The 18,815-nt window shown below is 29.0% G+C and overlaps 2 protein-coding genes across 2 annotated transcripts; both read left to right on the top strand.

The window, feature by feature from the left end:
- Positions 1-1,977: 1,977 nt before the first annotated feature.
- Positions 1,978-2,397, top strand: LOC126908237 (uncharacterized). The gene has a single exon (XM_050690150.1). It carries the CDS (start codon positions 1,978-1,980, stop codon positions 2,395-2,397), a length of 420 nt encoding a protein of 139 aa, XP_050546107.1.
- Positions 2,398-6,750: 4,353 nt separating this feature from the next.
- Positions 6,751-18,815, top strand: LOC126908661 (uncharacterized). Its single transcript, XM_050690935.1, has 2 exons — positions 6,751-7,618; positions 17,797-18,815. Exons 1-2 carry the CDS (start codon positions 6,771-6,773, stop codon positions 18,644-18,646), a joined length of 1,698 nt encoding a protein of 565 aa, XP_050546892.1. The 5' UTR covers positions 6,751-6,770; the 3' UTR covers positions 18,647-18,815.

The raw sequence follows: 18,815 nt of genomic DNA, 5'->3' as shown, positions 1-18,815 counted from the left end.
TTTTTTTTTTTTTTTGTTAGTTTCAGTTGTTACAGAATGATATATATTATAGTGTTATGGTTGGTTTTTCCAATCATAATAAATAAAAATGATTTAAACATTTTTTTAATTTTATGAAAAATTAAGAAATTCCAATAAAAAACTTAGAAATAGTGCACCCAAAGAAAAACCTCAATCAAAATTGAAAGAGAAATTTTATCAAGGGTTTATGATAATGTTTTATTAATACGAACAAAATAACTATTCTTATAAATAATTATTGTTCAAGACAAGAAAAAAAAATATCATATTGATAAATATATCATTGATTCAATAGTAATGATATATTTATCAAATTGAACAATGAATTTATTATATAGATCGAGGTTTTTCTCTGGGTGTATGCTAGTTTGTATTAAGTCTTCCTGGTACAAGGGCACCGATAGAGAGACTACTTTCACATTGCAATAAATATTGAACATCCAAAAAATCTCAATTACATGTTTCAATATTGAATTCAGTAATGCTGGTTTTTAAAAACTATGATGAAAATTGTAACAAAATGTTTAAATCCTTAAAATCGGACACTGAGTTACTCAAAGTAATTCATGGATCTCAAAAATATATTATGTTTAAATTAAAAATACAGTCATGAAGGACACATGTTATTAAATTAAACAAAATTAATTAATTAATTTAAACATATTATTACATTTTGTATTTATGCATTTGGACACTTAATACTAATGCCATAATGGTGCTGATATAAACAAATAATAAATTATAAAAGTGAGTTAGTCTTACGCTCACATTAGCTGTCCTCACATTGCATTCAATAGCCTTCCTCCATCTCTTTTTTGGTCTTCCTCTACCTATTCTTCCTTCAACATTTATTTCTATAATTGCTCTTACAGCTTCCGATTCTTCTCTCCTCATAATACGACTTAAGCATCTCAATCTAATAAAAAAAAACCGCTCTTTTGCACAACTGACCTTAAATACTTAAAACTCTCCACCTCTCCAATCACCCTTTTCTTCAAGAGCTGATCTCCACACCTCTAGCCTTTGATTAATTTCCTCCCTATTTTCTATTATTAACACTATATCGCCAGCAAACAACATGCACCACGGCAAATCTTCTTGTATTCCTCTAGTAATTTCATCCATCACTATAGAGAATAAGTAAGGGCTTAAAGCAGAACCTTAGTGCACTCCTACTTTTACCCGAAAACCTTTTGATACTCCTCCTACGCTTTTTACCCTGGTACAAGTACCATCTTACATATCTTCTATTATATTAATGTACCTTTTCGGGACTCCTTTTCTCATTAATGCCCACTTTAAAACCTCTCTCGGTACTCTGTCATACGCTTTCTCCAAATCTATAAATACCATACACAGCTTTTTCTTCTTTTCCCTAAGCTTTTCTATTAGTTGCCTTACACAAAATACTGGCTCCATTATTGACTTACCAGGTATAAATCCAAACTGGTTTTTAGATACCGATGTCTCAATTCTTATTCTCTTATCTAGTACACAATATATCTTATAAGGTATTATGTGCAGTATATCAATATAAATAATTATTTAAACACCAAGAGTTGCATAGAAATGCTTTGTAAGACTTACAGTGACGAGCAAAAGTGAACACAACTACCAAAATTTTTGGAAAATTAGCATTTTCAAAACTAAAAATATAAATTTAATTTAATAAATTTTTGAATCCATATTCTAGGGGTTCAAAAAAAAGTTTATGCACAAAAAATAGTCACGAAAAAGATAAAAGTCCTGAGATTTTGTTTATTTAAAAATACTCACTTTTGCACCTATTATTAATACAACGTAAAAACCCAAATCGTAGTGCGTGTCTTTGACTTGCTATTTTTAGGATGTCTAGAGAAAAGAGTTTTTCACTCTTGATTTGTTTACATTTCTTTCTATTACAAAAAGAATATTCTATTTCTATTTTAATCAGTCTTTCGTAGGAAAGGAACCAACATGAAAATTACTCCTCAAAAAACAACACAAATTGTTTCGATACTAAAATCGGGTCAATCAACCAGAGAAGTGGCTCGACAGTGTTGCGTCAGCCAAACGACAGTGCAAAAAATAAAAAATATAGGTTGTCCTAACGCTTTACCTCGACTAAAAGGAAGACCTAAGTGTTCTACCCCACAAGATAGACGAAGACTTGCTCACTTTTTACAAATGGGAGAAGCATCTTCATCTTCAATGGCGGCCAATCTATTACAACAATACACGGGGAAAAAAGTAAGCAGGTGGACAGCTTCGAGAATTCTCAAGGAACAAAATTTTCTGTGTGCCGAAAAAAAGAGAAAACCCGCAATTTCCAAAAAAAATATGAAGGCTAGGTTAAAGTTTGCTAAAGATTATAAACACTGGACAGAAAAAGACTAGAGGAGGGTGATATGGTCGGATGAAACCAAAATTAATAGATACTGCTCTGACGGAAGGTCCTGGTTCTGGAAAAGGACTGGCAAGAGTCTTAAACCATCCCATATCAAGCAGACGGTCAAGCATGGTGGAGGATCTGTCATGCTATGGAGCTGTTTTACTGCATATGGACCCGGACCCATTCATAAAATTGTTTCTACTATGGATCAATATATGTATAAAAATATTCTATCAAGAAATTTGCAAGGTGTGGTCGCAAAAATGCCAATACCAAACAATGAAGTCATTTTTCAACAGGATAATGACCCTAAGCATACAGCGAAATCCGTTAAACAATGGCTTGCCAATAAAAAATTGAAAACTATAGACTGGCCAGCTCAAAGTCCCGACCTGAACCCAATAGAAAATTTTTGGGCATATTTAAAAAAAAAATTATACAGTGAGTACCACGGTCCACCGACTTCACTCGACAATTTGTGAGAAAGAATTAGAGAAGAATGGACAAAAATTGATGTGGACTACTGCGAGTCATTGATCAACAGCATGCCACGAAGGATGGAAGCAGTGATAAAAGCTAAAGGCTTGTGGACAAAATATTAACGCTAGAATATATTTATAATAATTACCGGTGCAAAAGTGAGTACTTTTAAAAATTCATTTTCTAGAAATTCGCTACTTATTGTTTGTATTTTTTCAGCTAATAAACTTTAATTTTGTTATACAAATACATTTATTTCATTGATTAATATAATTATACATGTGTTGTTTTTTTATAACCTTATTTCTCAAAATTTTCTTATTAGTGTTCACTTTTGCTTGTCACTGTATATTTAAACAATTTATTACAATAAAAAATAAATAAAACATTTTTAACGAAATTTTGAGTTTTCCTCATAAAATTATTTATATAGTAATTAAATAAGTTTCTGATCACATATGAATCGAAAAAAAACCCATCACGGGGGGGTCGTGGCACAGTGGTGACGTGGCATAGTTGGGTCAAGTATAATGATATCTGACAGTGATTAAAATCACTATCATAAAAAACGCTTAGATGCAAATCTGTAAATAGTGTTTAATTTTAAAAAATTGGTGGATTATTCCAAAAGCTACTTGATCAGCTAGTTTCTTATTAATATCCTGATTAAGATAAAGTATATCGAATAAGAAAGGGATATAAATATTATTTCTCATAAAAAAATTGTGTTGATCCATACACTTTTCAATAAGTTTTAGCATTATGAAGTTAAAAATGTAAAAAATAAAATCGAGAATTTTCACACAAAAATAGCATTCGGTAGCCATTTTCACCATAAAGATAAAATAAAGTCCGAATTTTTTTTTTTTCATAATAAAGTAAATTACATTATCTTTAATTTAAGATATATATAGATGTGTCAGACTTTCCGAAACACATTCAAAAGTTAAGTATAAAAGTAAATTTTTTGTGAAAAAGTTGTCATTTTAAATCCCTTCCTGTTTACAGATAAAGTGTCAGATTAATAAAAAAAATATACAAAATGATCGTTAAAAACATCATGCATTCATAAAAAAAAGAATTATATTGATCCACACATCTTTCAAAAAGTTATAGCATTATTAAGTAAAAAATATAAACAAAGAATTATTTTACAAAAATCGTAATTTTTTTATTAACTTTGATGTCTATTTTCACCACGAAGACAAGTCCAGAGGTCAAATTTTTTTTTTTCATAATAAATTATATTACATTACCTTTAATTTAAGATATAAATAAGATTGTCAGACCTGTCCGAACACTTTCAAAAGTTACGTTGAAAAATATATCGAATGATAGGTAGAGACATCATGCATCTATAAAAATTATATTGATATCATTTAAAAAAAACCCAGCACAGTGGGGTGGCGTCACAGTGGGGTCGTGGCATAGTTGGATCCAGTATAGATGATATCTGACAGTGATTAAAATCACTATCATAAAAAACGCTTCGATGCAAATCTGTAGATAGTGTTTAATTTAAAAAAAAAATTTGTTAAAATAGCATATTTTTGAATACGGTAGCCATTTGTGCATAGAAGATAGGTCGTCGGAACAAATTTTTTTTTTTATTTTATAGTACATAAAATAAGCTTTAATTTGATATATGTTTAAAGGACGCAGTATTTCCGGAACATTTTCAAAAGTTCAGTTGAAAAAGATCTATGTTTTTTACAATATTTTAAGTTTTGAACGCCCCCTATATAAGGGGAAATTGTCCAATTTTAATAAAAAGTATGTCAAATGAAAGATGTACTTATAATGTATTTAGAAAAAAAAAATTTGTGCTGATATATACATTTTTCAAAAAGTTATAGCATTTTTAAGTTGAAAATTTAAAATCGAAAATCGAAAATTTTAACACAAAAATAGTGTTTTTTTAACTACGGCAGCCGTTTAAATGTAGAAAAAAAAGTGTCGGGACAAATTTTTTTTTTTCATTTTATAGTACATAAAATAAGCTTTAATTTGATATATGTTTAAAGGACGCAGTCTTTCCGGAACATTTTCAAAAATTAAGTTGAAAAAATTAATTTTTGTAAAAAAGTTGCCATTTTAAATCCCCCCCAATGAGCAGGTTAAGTGATAGATTTTCAAAAAAATTATATCAAATAAAAGGAAAATATCTAAGGTTTCAATACAAAAAAATATTATTTTTATTTGTTCATTTTTGAAAAAGTTATGGCAGTTTTAAGTACAAAAATCATCCCGATAAAAGATGATTTTTATCGCAAACATTACATTTTTTTTTAATTTTCGACAGCCATTTGCACATAGAAGATAAGATGTCGGGACAAATTTTTTTTTTTCATTAAATAGTATATAACATAATCATTGATTTGATATATGTTTAAAGGATGCAGTATTCCCGGAACAATTTCAAAAGTTTAGTTGAAAAAGATCTATGTTTTTTACAATATTTCAAGTTTTGAACGACCCCTATATAAGGGGAATTTGTCCAATTTTAATAAAAAGTATGTCAAATAAAAGATGTACTTATAATGTATTTAGAAAAAAAAAATTGTGCTGATATATATTTTTTCAAAAAGTTATAGCATTTTTAAGTTGAAAATTTAAAATCGAAAATCGAAAATTTTAACACAAAAATAGTGATTTTTTGACTGCGGCAATCGTTTACATGCAGAAGATTAAGTGTCGGGACAAATTTTTTTTTTTAATTTTATAGTACATAAAATAAGCTTTAATTTGATATATGTTTAAAGGACGCAGTATTTCCGGAACATTTTCAAAAATTAAGTTGAAAAAGTTACTTTTTGTAAAAAATTTGCAATTTTAAATCCCCCCCATGAGCAGGTTAAGTGTTACATTTTCAAAAAAATGATATCAAATGAAAGGGAAATATCTAAGGTTTTAGTTTAGAAAAAAATTATGTTGATTTGTTGTTTTTTGAAAAAGTTATGGAAGTTTTAAGAAAAAAAAGTGAAAAAAATGACAAAATTTATCGATTTTTAAATTTGTAATTTTTTTGGATATTTCCCCCATTTGCGGGGAACGAGGGAAAATTTTTAAATTTTTAAGGGTAATGTCTTCAACTAGATACAATTTGTGATCTTTTGACGTATTGTTAAAAGAAATCGGTCCAGTGAGAGCTGAGAAAAAGNATGTCTTCAACTAGATACAATTTGTGATCTTTTGACGATTTTTTGAAAGAAATAAGTCTAGTGAGAGCTAAGAAAAAGTAGTGACAGACACAAAAAAAAAAAAAAAATTAAAAAAATTAACACATCATGGTAAAATTAATTTGCATCGAAGCTAAAAAAAACACATCATAGTAAAATTAATACCTTCTCAGGTTCGCATCGAAGCTAAAATTATGGCAGTCTTATAAAAGTCATATTTATAAAAAAAATGTATCAAATGATAGGTACAAACAACATGCATCTATAAAAAAAAATTATATTGAAAAAATTAAAAAAATGTCAAAAATTAGCAATTTTTAAATTTGTAATTTTTTTGGAGATATCCCCTATTTACGTGAAACGAGAGAAATTTTTTCAATTTTTGAGGGTAATGTCCTCGACTAAATACGATTTGTGATCTTTTGACGTATTTTTGAAAGAAGTCAGTTCGGTGATAGCTGTGAAAAACTGGTAACAGACACAATAAAATACACATCATAGTAAAACTAATACCTTCTCAGCTTCGCAAAAAAGCTAAAATATTATAATTAAAAATAAACAAAGATTTTTCATAAACATAATAAATTTATATTTTGTTAGCACACATCTAAACACGAACGCGGTATTTATAGATATACACATTACGATAAATAATGAAAAAAATTGGCAATTCTAATTTTATTTATGCATTGTAGCTTTGTGTTTTTACATTATATGATATGAATCTTGGACTTATTATCTTAACATTATCCTTAATTCAATACAATAATTCTTCAAAATTCAAGCAATTTCAATACTTAAATTATTTAAATGAAGTTGTAGATCATATGTGTACTCAAAATGGATGGAAGTCTATGGAAAACTTATACTTAAACATTGATCCGATGGGAAATATAAATGTTCCAGATTTAATAGGACGACAATTGGACAGAAGTAATTTGCTTATTACTTTCTATAATATTGTTCATATTTTAAACTACAATTATAACGAAGTACTTCTAATATTCGTTAAATTGTTAAACGTTATTGTTGATAAATGTAAACACTTTTTGGACACCGAATTATTAGACAATTTTTTTAATTGTACTAAAGTACTCGAAAAATCAGTAAAAGATTCATTGAAAATGTTTGAGAATTTATATAATGCTATTACATTCATAAGATATATAGACTTAAACTTGAAAAATCTAAAAGTTGATGAGTTACAAAGTTATCTGTATACCACAGATGACGACATTTATCAGATAAAAAACCACAATTTTTTTAAAAATGTACAAGACGAGAAATATTATGATTATCATCAAATATTTCTTGATGTTAGAAATTTCATTGATAATGTATTTAAAATTGCAAATAATTTTTTTGAGAAATATAAATTTATTCAAAATATTTATGAGAATGATGATTGCAAAATGATATGTGAAATAGAATATTCATCACAAACGATAGATTCACAGGAATTTATTTCATTCATGTATCAAAAGGTCAATTCGTTTTACACTGAAACCCTAAAGAAAAATTACGAGGATCTTGGATTTATTCAATTGATAAATCCAACAATTGATAAGTAAGTATAACTTATTTATTGAGTTCTATATTTATGAGTATTTTCTATTTTAGTTATAAAATAAAAGTAATTTTATTAAATATATTTTAAAATATGTACAGTGGTGGTTAGTGGGTGCTGGTGTTGGGGATGAGATTTAAAATATAATACCATTAGTCTTAGGTATAAAAAATTGTCAAATTAAATATAATAAAATAAATCATAATACACATATTATTATTCTAAAGGTCGCAGTAGAAAATCGATAAGAAAATAATAATAATTGCAATTATACAATTATAGCAACTGATAACTATGATCGTACATACAGTTAATTCTAATAATAAATATCCCAATATAGTAATATATAATAATATTTTACCGTATGGATGACGCAGCCGGTTGTTTAAACACTTCTCGTATGTTTATGCGTACTCACAATACTGAGGAAAACACCTTTAATGCTCGCACATGACAAATGTATTATAACTATCTTACTATTTAAAAAATTTTATTTTCAATAAAAATATAAAATTAAGAATATACAATTAATTTTCTTCTTTTAATTAATTTTAATAGTGGGTGCGATTTTCCGTCGTCCAATCCTTGAGCTATCACTGAATATGTGTATAAATTATATATAATATAAAGATTTTTTACTTTTTCAATCAAAATTGATTGTATGTATAATTTGATCTTGTAATATCAAATAGCAACACAACAAAATAGAAACAGATTTTTCTATTATAAATATTATTCTTAAATTGATTGCAAGAAGTAATTTATGTACTAAATTGTGATTTTGAGTATTGATAAAAATGTTGCTAATAAATAAATATTGAATATATTGTTAACATGTTCATACAAAAACTTTACGTACTAAGTTTGTATGAAAAACATATTCATATTAAGTGTAATAAAACTTTTTATTTATATTACATCAAAAAATATAAAATAGATTTTGTGTTTTATTTTATTACTTTTTTATTGAATAATTATTTAAAAACATAATTACAACTAATTTATTTTCTAAGTGAATTTCGGTTTTAATATATTGATAGATATTTAATAATACATTATACAAATAAAAAGTTTTAAAGTTAACTAAAATAGTTTTATAGTGTGAAAATTAGAATTTCCAAAGGTGGGTGGTATAGTAGTTCAGATAAAAATGTTAAATGAGGGATATAGTTATTTTAATTTATATAATAAATAGGTGTTGGTGAGTAAGCGCTATTGTTTCTGATAACATATTGATATGATTCAATACGATGTACGAGATCTACTGTGATCGAGTTACAATTAAATAAAATGAATTTTTCTAAATTACGAAAAGTCGGTATTATATTGTGTGACAAGCAGCATGATGTAGATTATTTATTGTTTTAAATGTTTTTCTGTCGTTCTAAAAATTCAAATTAAATAAAAAATATTCACGAAATATTAGAAATATTTATTTATGGGATGTACAAAATATATTGGTTTATATCATTTTATGCAGCTCGACAGCTCCACAAAATGTGTTGAATTTTATTAATGATAAAAGTAAAAACAATAAATTTCTAGAATATTATTTCAATCTATTTTTAGGCATTTATTCATTTAATTATTTCATGGAAACTATTCCTTTTTATACAGTTAATTAGTCAATTATCTGTGTTAAGTCCTATGTAACTATCGTTATCAACATGTACGTGGACGGTCGTTGACCACCACTTTTAATTAAGTCAGTCGGCGACGTGCCTTCTTAGCGTAGAGTTGTAATTTAAACGAATAAAAGTTGATATATTAAAGTTCAAAGTGTTACTTAAAATTTAAATATAATAAAACCCCAAAAATCTGTTCAACCAGAAAAAAGACATACAGTCCACAACATGGTCCTCCGGCCACGGATTTTTGGTTAATAATTAACGAAAAATTTAAATTTTAAGTGCGAAAATAATAAATACGTAATATAGTGCAACGTGTCATTTGGATTACCAAAAGTTTACCCTTTCAAGAAAGTGGATAAAATTCAAAAGGCCAGTCGAAAGGTAGAAAAATTAAAATATATTCCTTTTATTAATAAATTTATTCCAAAATTTCCTAAAAGAAATAAAAGAATATATTGTAAGGTTTTAAATAGTATTGTAAGGTCGTTTTTTTATGTTGGTATTTACCCGGTTGATAGTTATGTTTATCAGGTGGGAATAGTTATAAATCGGCGCGTATACTCTACGCGGAAAGTATATATATATATATAGGTGGGTTTAAAAGGTTATTATAACATCTCGTATGTGGGGATAGGATACTATAGTAAATAGTAGTAACAGAGTAGGAGTTACATTGCTGAATATCAGCTGTTAGTAGTATTAAACTTCACATCGCGTTCTCACTTACCTTCGACATGGGGGAAACGAGCATTAATCTTGCGCAGCGCAGAGGACAATTAAAAACGTCTTTAATAAAATTCGAAAAATATTTGAGTAGCGGAAAAGTCTCAATAGAGCAAATACCATTTCGGATAGAAAAAATAGAGGCTGTTTGGTCAGAGTTCGAAGTAATTCAAGGAGCTATAGAGCTCGAAGAAGAGATAAATATGGAGGAGCAAGATATATATAGAGAGGAATGTGAAGAATTATTTTTTAGAACATTAGCCAAAGCAAATAAATTAATTGGTAGAGTAAGTTCGTCAAAGGCTGAAAATAGAGAAATCAAAGAAAATCAATATAGCTGTCAGCAAAGTTCTTGTGGTCAAACAAATAAATTTATTTCTCACGTTAATTTAGCTCTCATAAGTATTCCAGTATTTACTGGCGAATACAGTGAATGGAAACCTTTTTATGATTTATTTTCTAAACTTATACATGTTAATGCGGATCTATCAGATATTCAGAAATTTTGCTATTTACGCTCATCTTTATCAGGAGAGGCAGCAAATATTATTAAAAGTTTAGAAACAACAGCGAATAATTATGAAATCGCGTGGATAATGTTAAAAGAGAGATATGACAATAATAAGTTAATAATTCAAACCCATGTGAAAGCTATTTTTGAGCTAGGAATGGTGCATCAAGAGTCTGCTGTTAAAATAAGAGAATTTTTGGATTCTTTAGTCTGTCGTATTAGTGCATTAAAAATGTTAGAAGAAAAACCTGAAGAATGGGGGCCGATGTTAATGCATTTAATTTGTACTAAGCTTGATAGAAATACGCTAAGTAGATGGGAAGCAGAATCACCCCAAGATAGAATAGCACGTGTATCCGAATTTATTACATTTTTGGAAAATAGAGTAAAAGTATTAGAAGCGGTAGAAGCGTCAAAAAATATTTATTCGCGAGGTAACCAACAACTTGGTAACCAAAATATGTTTATCAAACAAAATAAGTATAGATCAGCTGCGGTAACAACTACACAAGGATTAAAATGTTATGTTTGTGAGTTGCCACATACAATATACCGCTGTCCACAGTTTATTTCATTATCAATTGCGGATAGAATTAAAAAGGCAGTGGCACTCAAACTATGTAAAATTTGTTTGAGACGGCATAGTGAAAGATGTACAGCGCGTTATTGTTTAAAGTGTTCAAAACCACACAATGTATTGTTGCATTTAAATATAACTCTAAATCAGGAAATAAAAGTAGATAATAATACTACAAACGATAATTCAGTAGTCTCAGATAACGTATCAACGAGCGCTATTGCAGCTGCTCAATTACACGAACAAGTGTTGTTGTCAACAGTAGAAGCTTATGCAGGTAATGTTAAAGGTGGAAAAGAAAAATGTAGAATTTTGCTGGATTCTGGTTCACAGTGTAACTTTATAAGCGAGTATATGGTACAATCATTAAGGTTGCGTAAATCGCGAGTACACCACAGTATCATTGGCATAGGAGGTACTAAAAAAAATATTACTTCATCGGTTACAGTAGTAATTACATCGCGCATTAGTTTATTCAAAATAGAAGTACAATGTTTAGTTGTTCCTAAGATAACAGGATTTATTCCGTCGAATAATATAAAAAGTAAATGTTTTATTCCGGAAGGTATTCAATTAGCGGATCCGTCTTTCACAGTACCGCAAAAAATAGACTTATTACTCGGAGCAGGTCACTTTTTTGATGTTTTATGCGCGGGTAAAATTAAACCGTACGAGGACGGACCAATATTTCAACAAACGCAGTTTGGTTGGGTAATTGCAGGAGTGGTAAATCCGGGCTGTAGTCAAGCGTATCATTCTATTAGTTATTCGGCAGTGATTGATCACGAAAATCAATTAGAAAATATGTTATCTAAATTTTGGTGTTTGGAAGAAGTAGGAACAGCCGCGCCTCTAACGTTAGAAGATAAAAAATGTAAAGAGTTTTTCGAAAATACGGTTAAGCGAGACGATGTCGGTAGATTTATGGTTTATTTACCTTTTAAAGAAGGGGAAAATTATAAATTAGGCGAATCATACGAGATAGCAAAAAAGAGATTTTTAAATATGGAAAGAAAGTTGCAAAAAGACGAAAAGTTAAAAGAGGAATATAGTAAATTTATGAAAGAATACGAAATATTGGGTCATATGCAGAAAATTAGTGAAAAGAAACCCATAGTTGGGGAACATATATGTTACTTACCGCACCACGCTGTATATAATTATAATAGCACAACAACACGACTTCGTGTGGTATTCGATGCGTCGTGTAAAACGTCATCTGGTAAGTCACTGAATGACGTACTATTAAAAGGTCCCGTCTTACAAGACGATATGATTTTTATTTTAATACGTTTTAGAAAACATAGAGTTGCTTTAACTGCAGATATAAAAAAAATGTATCGACAAATTAATTTAGCTCCTGAACATTGTGATTACCAGAGAATATTGTGGAGAGAAAATCCAACAATGCCTATAAGAACTTATAAATTAACAACAGTCACATATGGTATGAGTCCTTCGTCGTTTTTAGCAACTGCTTGTTTACGTACTTTAGCTAGTCAGGAAGAAAATTATTATCCATCAGCTTGTTCTGAAATAAAAAATAATTTTTACATGGACGACTATTTAGGAGGCACAGACACTATCGAATCAGCTGTTCAGTTACGCGACGATCTTATCTGTATATTTCAACGAGCCGGTATGTCGCTGTGTAAGTGGTTATCTAATAAAAACACAGTTGTAGACGACACGGTTGAAAATAAAAATAACGAACGTGCATTTGAATCAACGATAACAAAAATACTTGGTCTAACGTGGGACCCCGCTAATGATATGTTTATATTTAAAATAAATTTAAACATTTACCCGGAAAGTGATTTAACTAAAAGGAAAATATTATCTGAGGTAGCCAGTATTTATGATCCGCTTGGTCTTTTAGGACCTGTAATAATAAGAGCCAAACTCTTCATTCAAAGTTTATGGAACATAAAATTAGCATGGGATGAAGTATTAACTGATAATATAAGTGAAGACTGGTTAAATTATCGCAAGAGCTTGTTAACTTTGAATAATTTAAAAGTGCCGCGAAAAATAACGTGTGAAAAAGATATTTCGTCGATAGAAATACACGGTTTTTCGGACGCATCAGAAACGATAGATGGTAAACATAGTTTAAGGCTTATTTGTGGGAAATCAAAAGTAGCTCCATTAAAAGTAATTTCTATACCCAGATTAGAACTATGCGCAGCGTTATTACTCGCACGGTTATCTTATAATGTTATGGAAAAGTTAAAATTAAATATTATAAAAAAGTACTTTTGGACGGACTCAAATATAGTTTTGGCGTGGATATCTTCTCCATCCACAAATTGGAAGACATTCGTTGCTCACCGAGTTGGTGAAATTTAGAATTTATCTTGTCCATCAGAATGGGCTCATGTACGGTCTCAGGATAATCCAGCCGACTTGCTTTCTAGAGGGTGTGAAACGAAGTTGATGAATGAGATGCAGTTATGGTGGCAAGGGCCGTCTTGGTTGAGTAAGGATAAAACGGAATGGCCAAGTCAAAATAATGCAGTATTAGAAATTTCAAGCAATATGTTGGAAAGAAAAAGTACAACTAAATTTATTGGTAATGTAATAGAAGAAACTAATTTGTTAGACAAATTTTCATCTTTAAATAAAATTTTACGTATTATGGCTTATTGTTTAAGATTTGTAGATATTAAAGTACATAAAAAATTGTTTAAAACAAGTGTTATAAATGCAGATGAATTAAATAGGGCAAATATTAATTTAATACGTATTGTGCAAAATAATTATTTTGCCAAAGAAATTAGTTGTTTGATAAACGGTAAAGAGGTGTCAAAGAAAAGTAAATTGTTACGATTAAGACCGTTTTTAGACGATAAACATTTAATTAGAGTTGGTGGTAGACTGAAAAATGCATTGTCTATTGATGAATGTCAACGTCATCCTATAGTGTTACCTGGTGATAAGTGTAAATACACGCGTTTATTATTTCTACGCGAACATGAACGTTTAATGCACGGTGGCCCGCAGGCAATGTTATCTACTATTAGATTAAATTATTGGCCATTAAACGCACGTAGGACAGCAAAAGGCGTATTGTATCATTGTATTAAATGTTTCCGATATAGACCGGTTGTAGTACAACCCATTATGGGCGATCTACCTAGTAGTCGTTTTGAGCAGGGAAGAACCTTTTTAATAAGTGGTTGTGATTTTGCCGGTCCGCTGATGATAAAGGAGAGTCTTAGAAAAAGGGCATGTATATTAAAATGTTACGCTTGTATATTTATTTGTTTTTCAACAAAAGCAGTTCATATTGAATTAGTATCTGACTTAAGTACAAAGTCTTTTTTAAATGCATTAGATAGATTTTTTAATAGACGCGGGATTGCAAAAATCTTATACAGCGATAATGCTACAAATTTCGTAGGAGCTAATAAATATTTAAAAGAAGTTTACGATTTATTTCAATCTGAAGAGCACAAAAATCAGCTGATTAAGCATGTTGCGGAAAAAGGCGTGGAATGGCGATTTATTCCTGCGCGCTCGCCTCATTTTGGGGGTTTGTGGGAGTCCGCTGTGAAGTCAATGAAAACTTTAATTTTTAAGGTGTTAGGGGAGGCATTTTTAACATACGAGGAATTAAATACTATTTTAATAAGGGCAGAAGCTTGCTTAAATTCTCGACCATTAACTACTCTTTCCCCGGATCTATCTGATCCTTTATTCCTCACGCCAGCACATTTTTTAATTGGAGAGTCGCTTATGTCCGTGCCAGAAGCGGACGAAACCGGTATTCAAACCAATCGGTTAGATCGATGGCGTCGTGTGCGACATTTTTCCCAAATGTTGTGGAAGAGATGGAGACACGAATATTTAGCTCAATTACAGGAAAGGGTGAAGTGGTCCACTGCCAAGGGTCCTAATATTAACGTTGGCACTATAGTTTTGTTACGCGATGAAAATGTAGCGTCATTGAATTGGAAGTTGGGTCGCGTACTAGCGGTACAGCATGGTAAAGATGGTGTTATACGTTCTGCGACAATTAAGACTACAAACGGTGAAACTAATAGAGCTGTACGACAATTATGTCCGTTACCTTTTGAGGGCAATCAAACAATGAGTTAAATTGCTTCAATGATTCATACTGTTAAAATTAAACATTTTTTGATTATTTATTTGTTAATTTATTTATATTTATTTTGTATAGATAAATTATGAGAGTCCAATTGTGTGTTTTTTCGATGGTTATTGTCGAATATTAATTGTTAAATCTATTTGATAAGTTTTATTCCTTTGGTTTATTTATAGTATTTTGTAATATTTTGTAATATTTTGTTTTTTTTTTTTGTTTATTTGATTTGTTTAATAATCTTTAATTTAAAACAGTGTTTTAAGGCGCCCGCTATGTTAAGTCCTATGTAACTACTATCGTTATCAACATGTACGTGGACGGTCGTTGACCACCACTTTTAAGTAAGTCAGTCGGCGACGTGCCTTCTTAGCATAGAGTTGTAATTTAAACGAATAAAAGTTAATAAGTTCAAAGTGTTACTTAAAATTTAAATATAACTAAAAACCAAAATTCTGTTCAACCAGAAAAAAGACATACAGTCCACAACAATCTGAAAATTATATATTGTGTTACAAACTTATATTACATACATTTGTTAGTATAAATTCAAAAATAAGTTGGTCATCATTGTTTAAATCAAACATCTCAAATAAAAGTAAATCGAGTATGGTGTCAACTTTTAAAATAAATTTAAGTGGACATTAAAAAAAATAATTATACTAGATGAAAAACCTTGGAGAGTATTTTATTAAAAATAATATTTTTATAGCATTATTTTTTGAAATTGCTATCAACCTATTCTTTATTTGTATCCCCTATAGGAAACAAATAAAGAATATACTAACGGTAAAAAATATCGAGACTTTAAATGATATTATATTGAAGTCGCTTCAAGTCGATGTGAAAGTAGAGTAAAAATGAAATAAAACTAACAATGCGTTACTAACGTTAGCGTCATCAACTTGAAAATGTATATATGATTCAGACTAATGCAGCTATTTAATTCAAGTCATTCAAAGTATCTCCATAGAATAGATAAGATAATAATAGACAATCTCGGGAATTGAAGATAAAGAATTAATGTGTATAGCTGAAAAAATATTATCTTTACAGTGAAGTGTTTTTTTTTTCTATGTCTGTTACTACATATTCTCAGCTCCCGCCGAACCGCTTTCTATCAACGATACGTCAATAGATTACAAATAGTATCTAGTCGAAGAGATTACCCTTTAAAATAAAAATAAAAAACACTTGTTTTGTGTAAATAAAGAAAATTCTCAAAAAAAATTACAATTCTAAAACGGATATTTCCAATATTATTAAAAATTTTTTTTTTTTAAAGAATTCCATAGCTTTTTGAAAAAAGTACAATACATAATAAAGCTTATGTAATATATTTTAATTTGAAAAAAAAAATTTGTCCTAACAACTTATGTTCGTTTAAAAACAGGTATCAAAGTTAAAGAAAAAAGTATGACTTTGTATAAAAAGTGGTAAATTCAAGAAAATTTCATAAATTATTATTATATTAATAGATTAAAACACTAAAAATTAAAATATAATTAGGAAATAGAAGTTGTTGTTACTTTTGGAATAATCCACCAATTTCTTAAAATTAAACACTAACTATAGATGTCATCTATACATGAAACAACATTGCACTACTATAATGTCCCTACTGTGTACCGTATAGTTTATATATTTTTATTGTCATATTGATCGTTTTGATCATTATGATTTATATATAAACTAATATATGTAATACAATTTTTAGATAATTTAATGACAAATAACTTTTATATGAAACATATATTCCTAAGATAATCGGTTGATTCAAAATTATCATAAATTAAAAAAAATATTTATTTTAAAGCTAAAATAAGTTTGTTTCGGTGAATATAGTAGTAAATTAATTGATAGCTAATTGTATAAAAATCAAAATTTGATAATGGTAATAGATAAGAGAATAAAAAATGAGAGATCGGTATCTAAAAACCAGTTTGGATTTATGCCTAGTTGTGAAACAACTAATAGAGCTAAACTTCTCTAGTATGAGTAAGGAGTGCAACAAGGTTCTGCTTTAAGCTCTTACTTATTCTCTATAGTGATAGATGAAATTACTAGAGAAATGCAAGGAGAGGTGCTGTGTTGCATATATAGATGTAGGTATATGTGTAGCGTGTTGCATATTATCGTGGATAATATGAGAGGAAATAGACTTAGATGGTTTGGTCATGTTATGAGAAGAGAAGAATCGGAAGCCGAAAGAACAGTTATAGAAATGAATGTTAAAAGAAGAAGAGGTAGAGGAAGACCAAAAAAAGAGATTTAAGGATGCTATTGAATGCGATATGAGGACAGCTGATGTGAGCGTAGGTGATGTGGGAGATCGTGTCAAGTGGAAGTTTGGGATAAGGGTGGCCGAACCCAAGTAGTCGGGATTACGGTGAGGAAGAAGAAGAAAATGAAGAATTGTATAAAAATCACTTTTATCATTAGTTATACATTTTAAGAAATATTTTCTTAAAATACTTTTTGGAGTATGAATTTTTTATTTTGAATTTTATTGCCATTCTACATGGTAGTAGCCTTAATGAATTACACTGTATATAAACATAACATAATATAATATAAATAATATTTTCTAATAAATAATAATTTAACTAATTCACTCTGATTTGTGTACAGAATTACACCTCCTATAGACCAAACTATTAATCAAGAAGTTGGTATCACGTCACTCAATACTCTACTTAGAGAAGGTTGTTGGAGTTCATTTAAGCACATAGAAATAGAATATAACGATTTGAAAATAAGTGCTGAACGTGTTTTCAGAGACCCCGTTACAGATCATAATTTTCATCTAAAAAAAAATTACTTCGCACTAATGGTGAGATGCAGATTTTTGGAAGTGCTTCTATTTTACAATTCAACATTATCTGTCTTAAAAGAAATGTGTGAAATTAAAAAATTTAATCTAAACCAAATTAGCTATGTGAATTGTGTAACATGTCTTTTTAGCGTTATTAATGATACAGTGAAAATGTTTTATTTCATGCTGACAATTTTAGAAAAATTGGAACTATCAGCAATTTGGCCAACCATTTCATCATATTCTAATTTAATATCAACTCATAGTTTGATATATAAATACGTAATTGATCTTAAAGCTAATAATGTAGTACGAGATATATTTGTAAACAAATCTGGAGTACTTATTGATACATTAGCTGATGATTACGTTAAAAGTTTTCAAAAAGCAAGACATGACTTTAGAAAAGTGCTACAGGATTTTAAAACTCCAAAAAAAAATCACTGTTATTCAAAAGGCCTAATTGCGACTAAGGATTATCTGAAAGATATATTTCGTAATAATTCATCTAGTGTAAAGGAAACATTATCATGTGATACTTATGTCTCCAACTATGAACAAGTTTCAAAATATTTAAATTACTTTTGTGATTATTTTATTAAAACTGATTACATAGATATGGGTTTTTATAAAATACATCAAAATTATTTTTGGAAATGGGAATAATCAAATGTTGTTAATCAAAGTGAAATGTAGTATTTTAAGTAATCAAAATACATGTTTTATGTTTAATTTCTCGTGTATAAAGTAGGACCTCTTCTATTAAATTATCTAAATATAATATTAAGTTATTTCTTCAGAAAACTCAAAATTAATAAATTGATTTACTTTTAAC

Source organism: Daktulosphaira vitifoliae, unplaced genomic scaffold (genome assembly GCF_025091365.1).
Source record: "Daktulosphaira vitifoliae isolate Bord-2020 unplaced genomic scaffold, ASM2509136v1 Scaffold_5, whole genome shotgun sequence".
Lineage (NCBI taxonomy): Eukaryota > Metazoa > Arthropoda > Insecta > Hemiptera > Phylloxeridae > Daktulosphaira > Daktulosphaira vitifoliae.
This window is presented reverse-complemented; position numbering and strand designations above follow the sequence as displayed.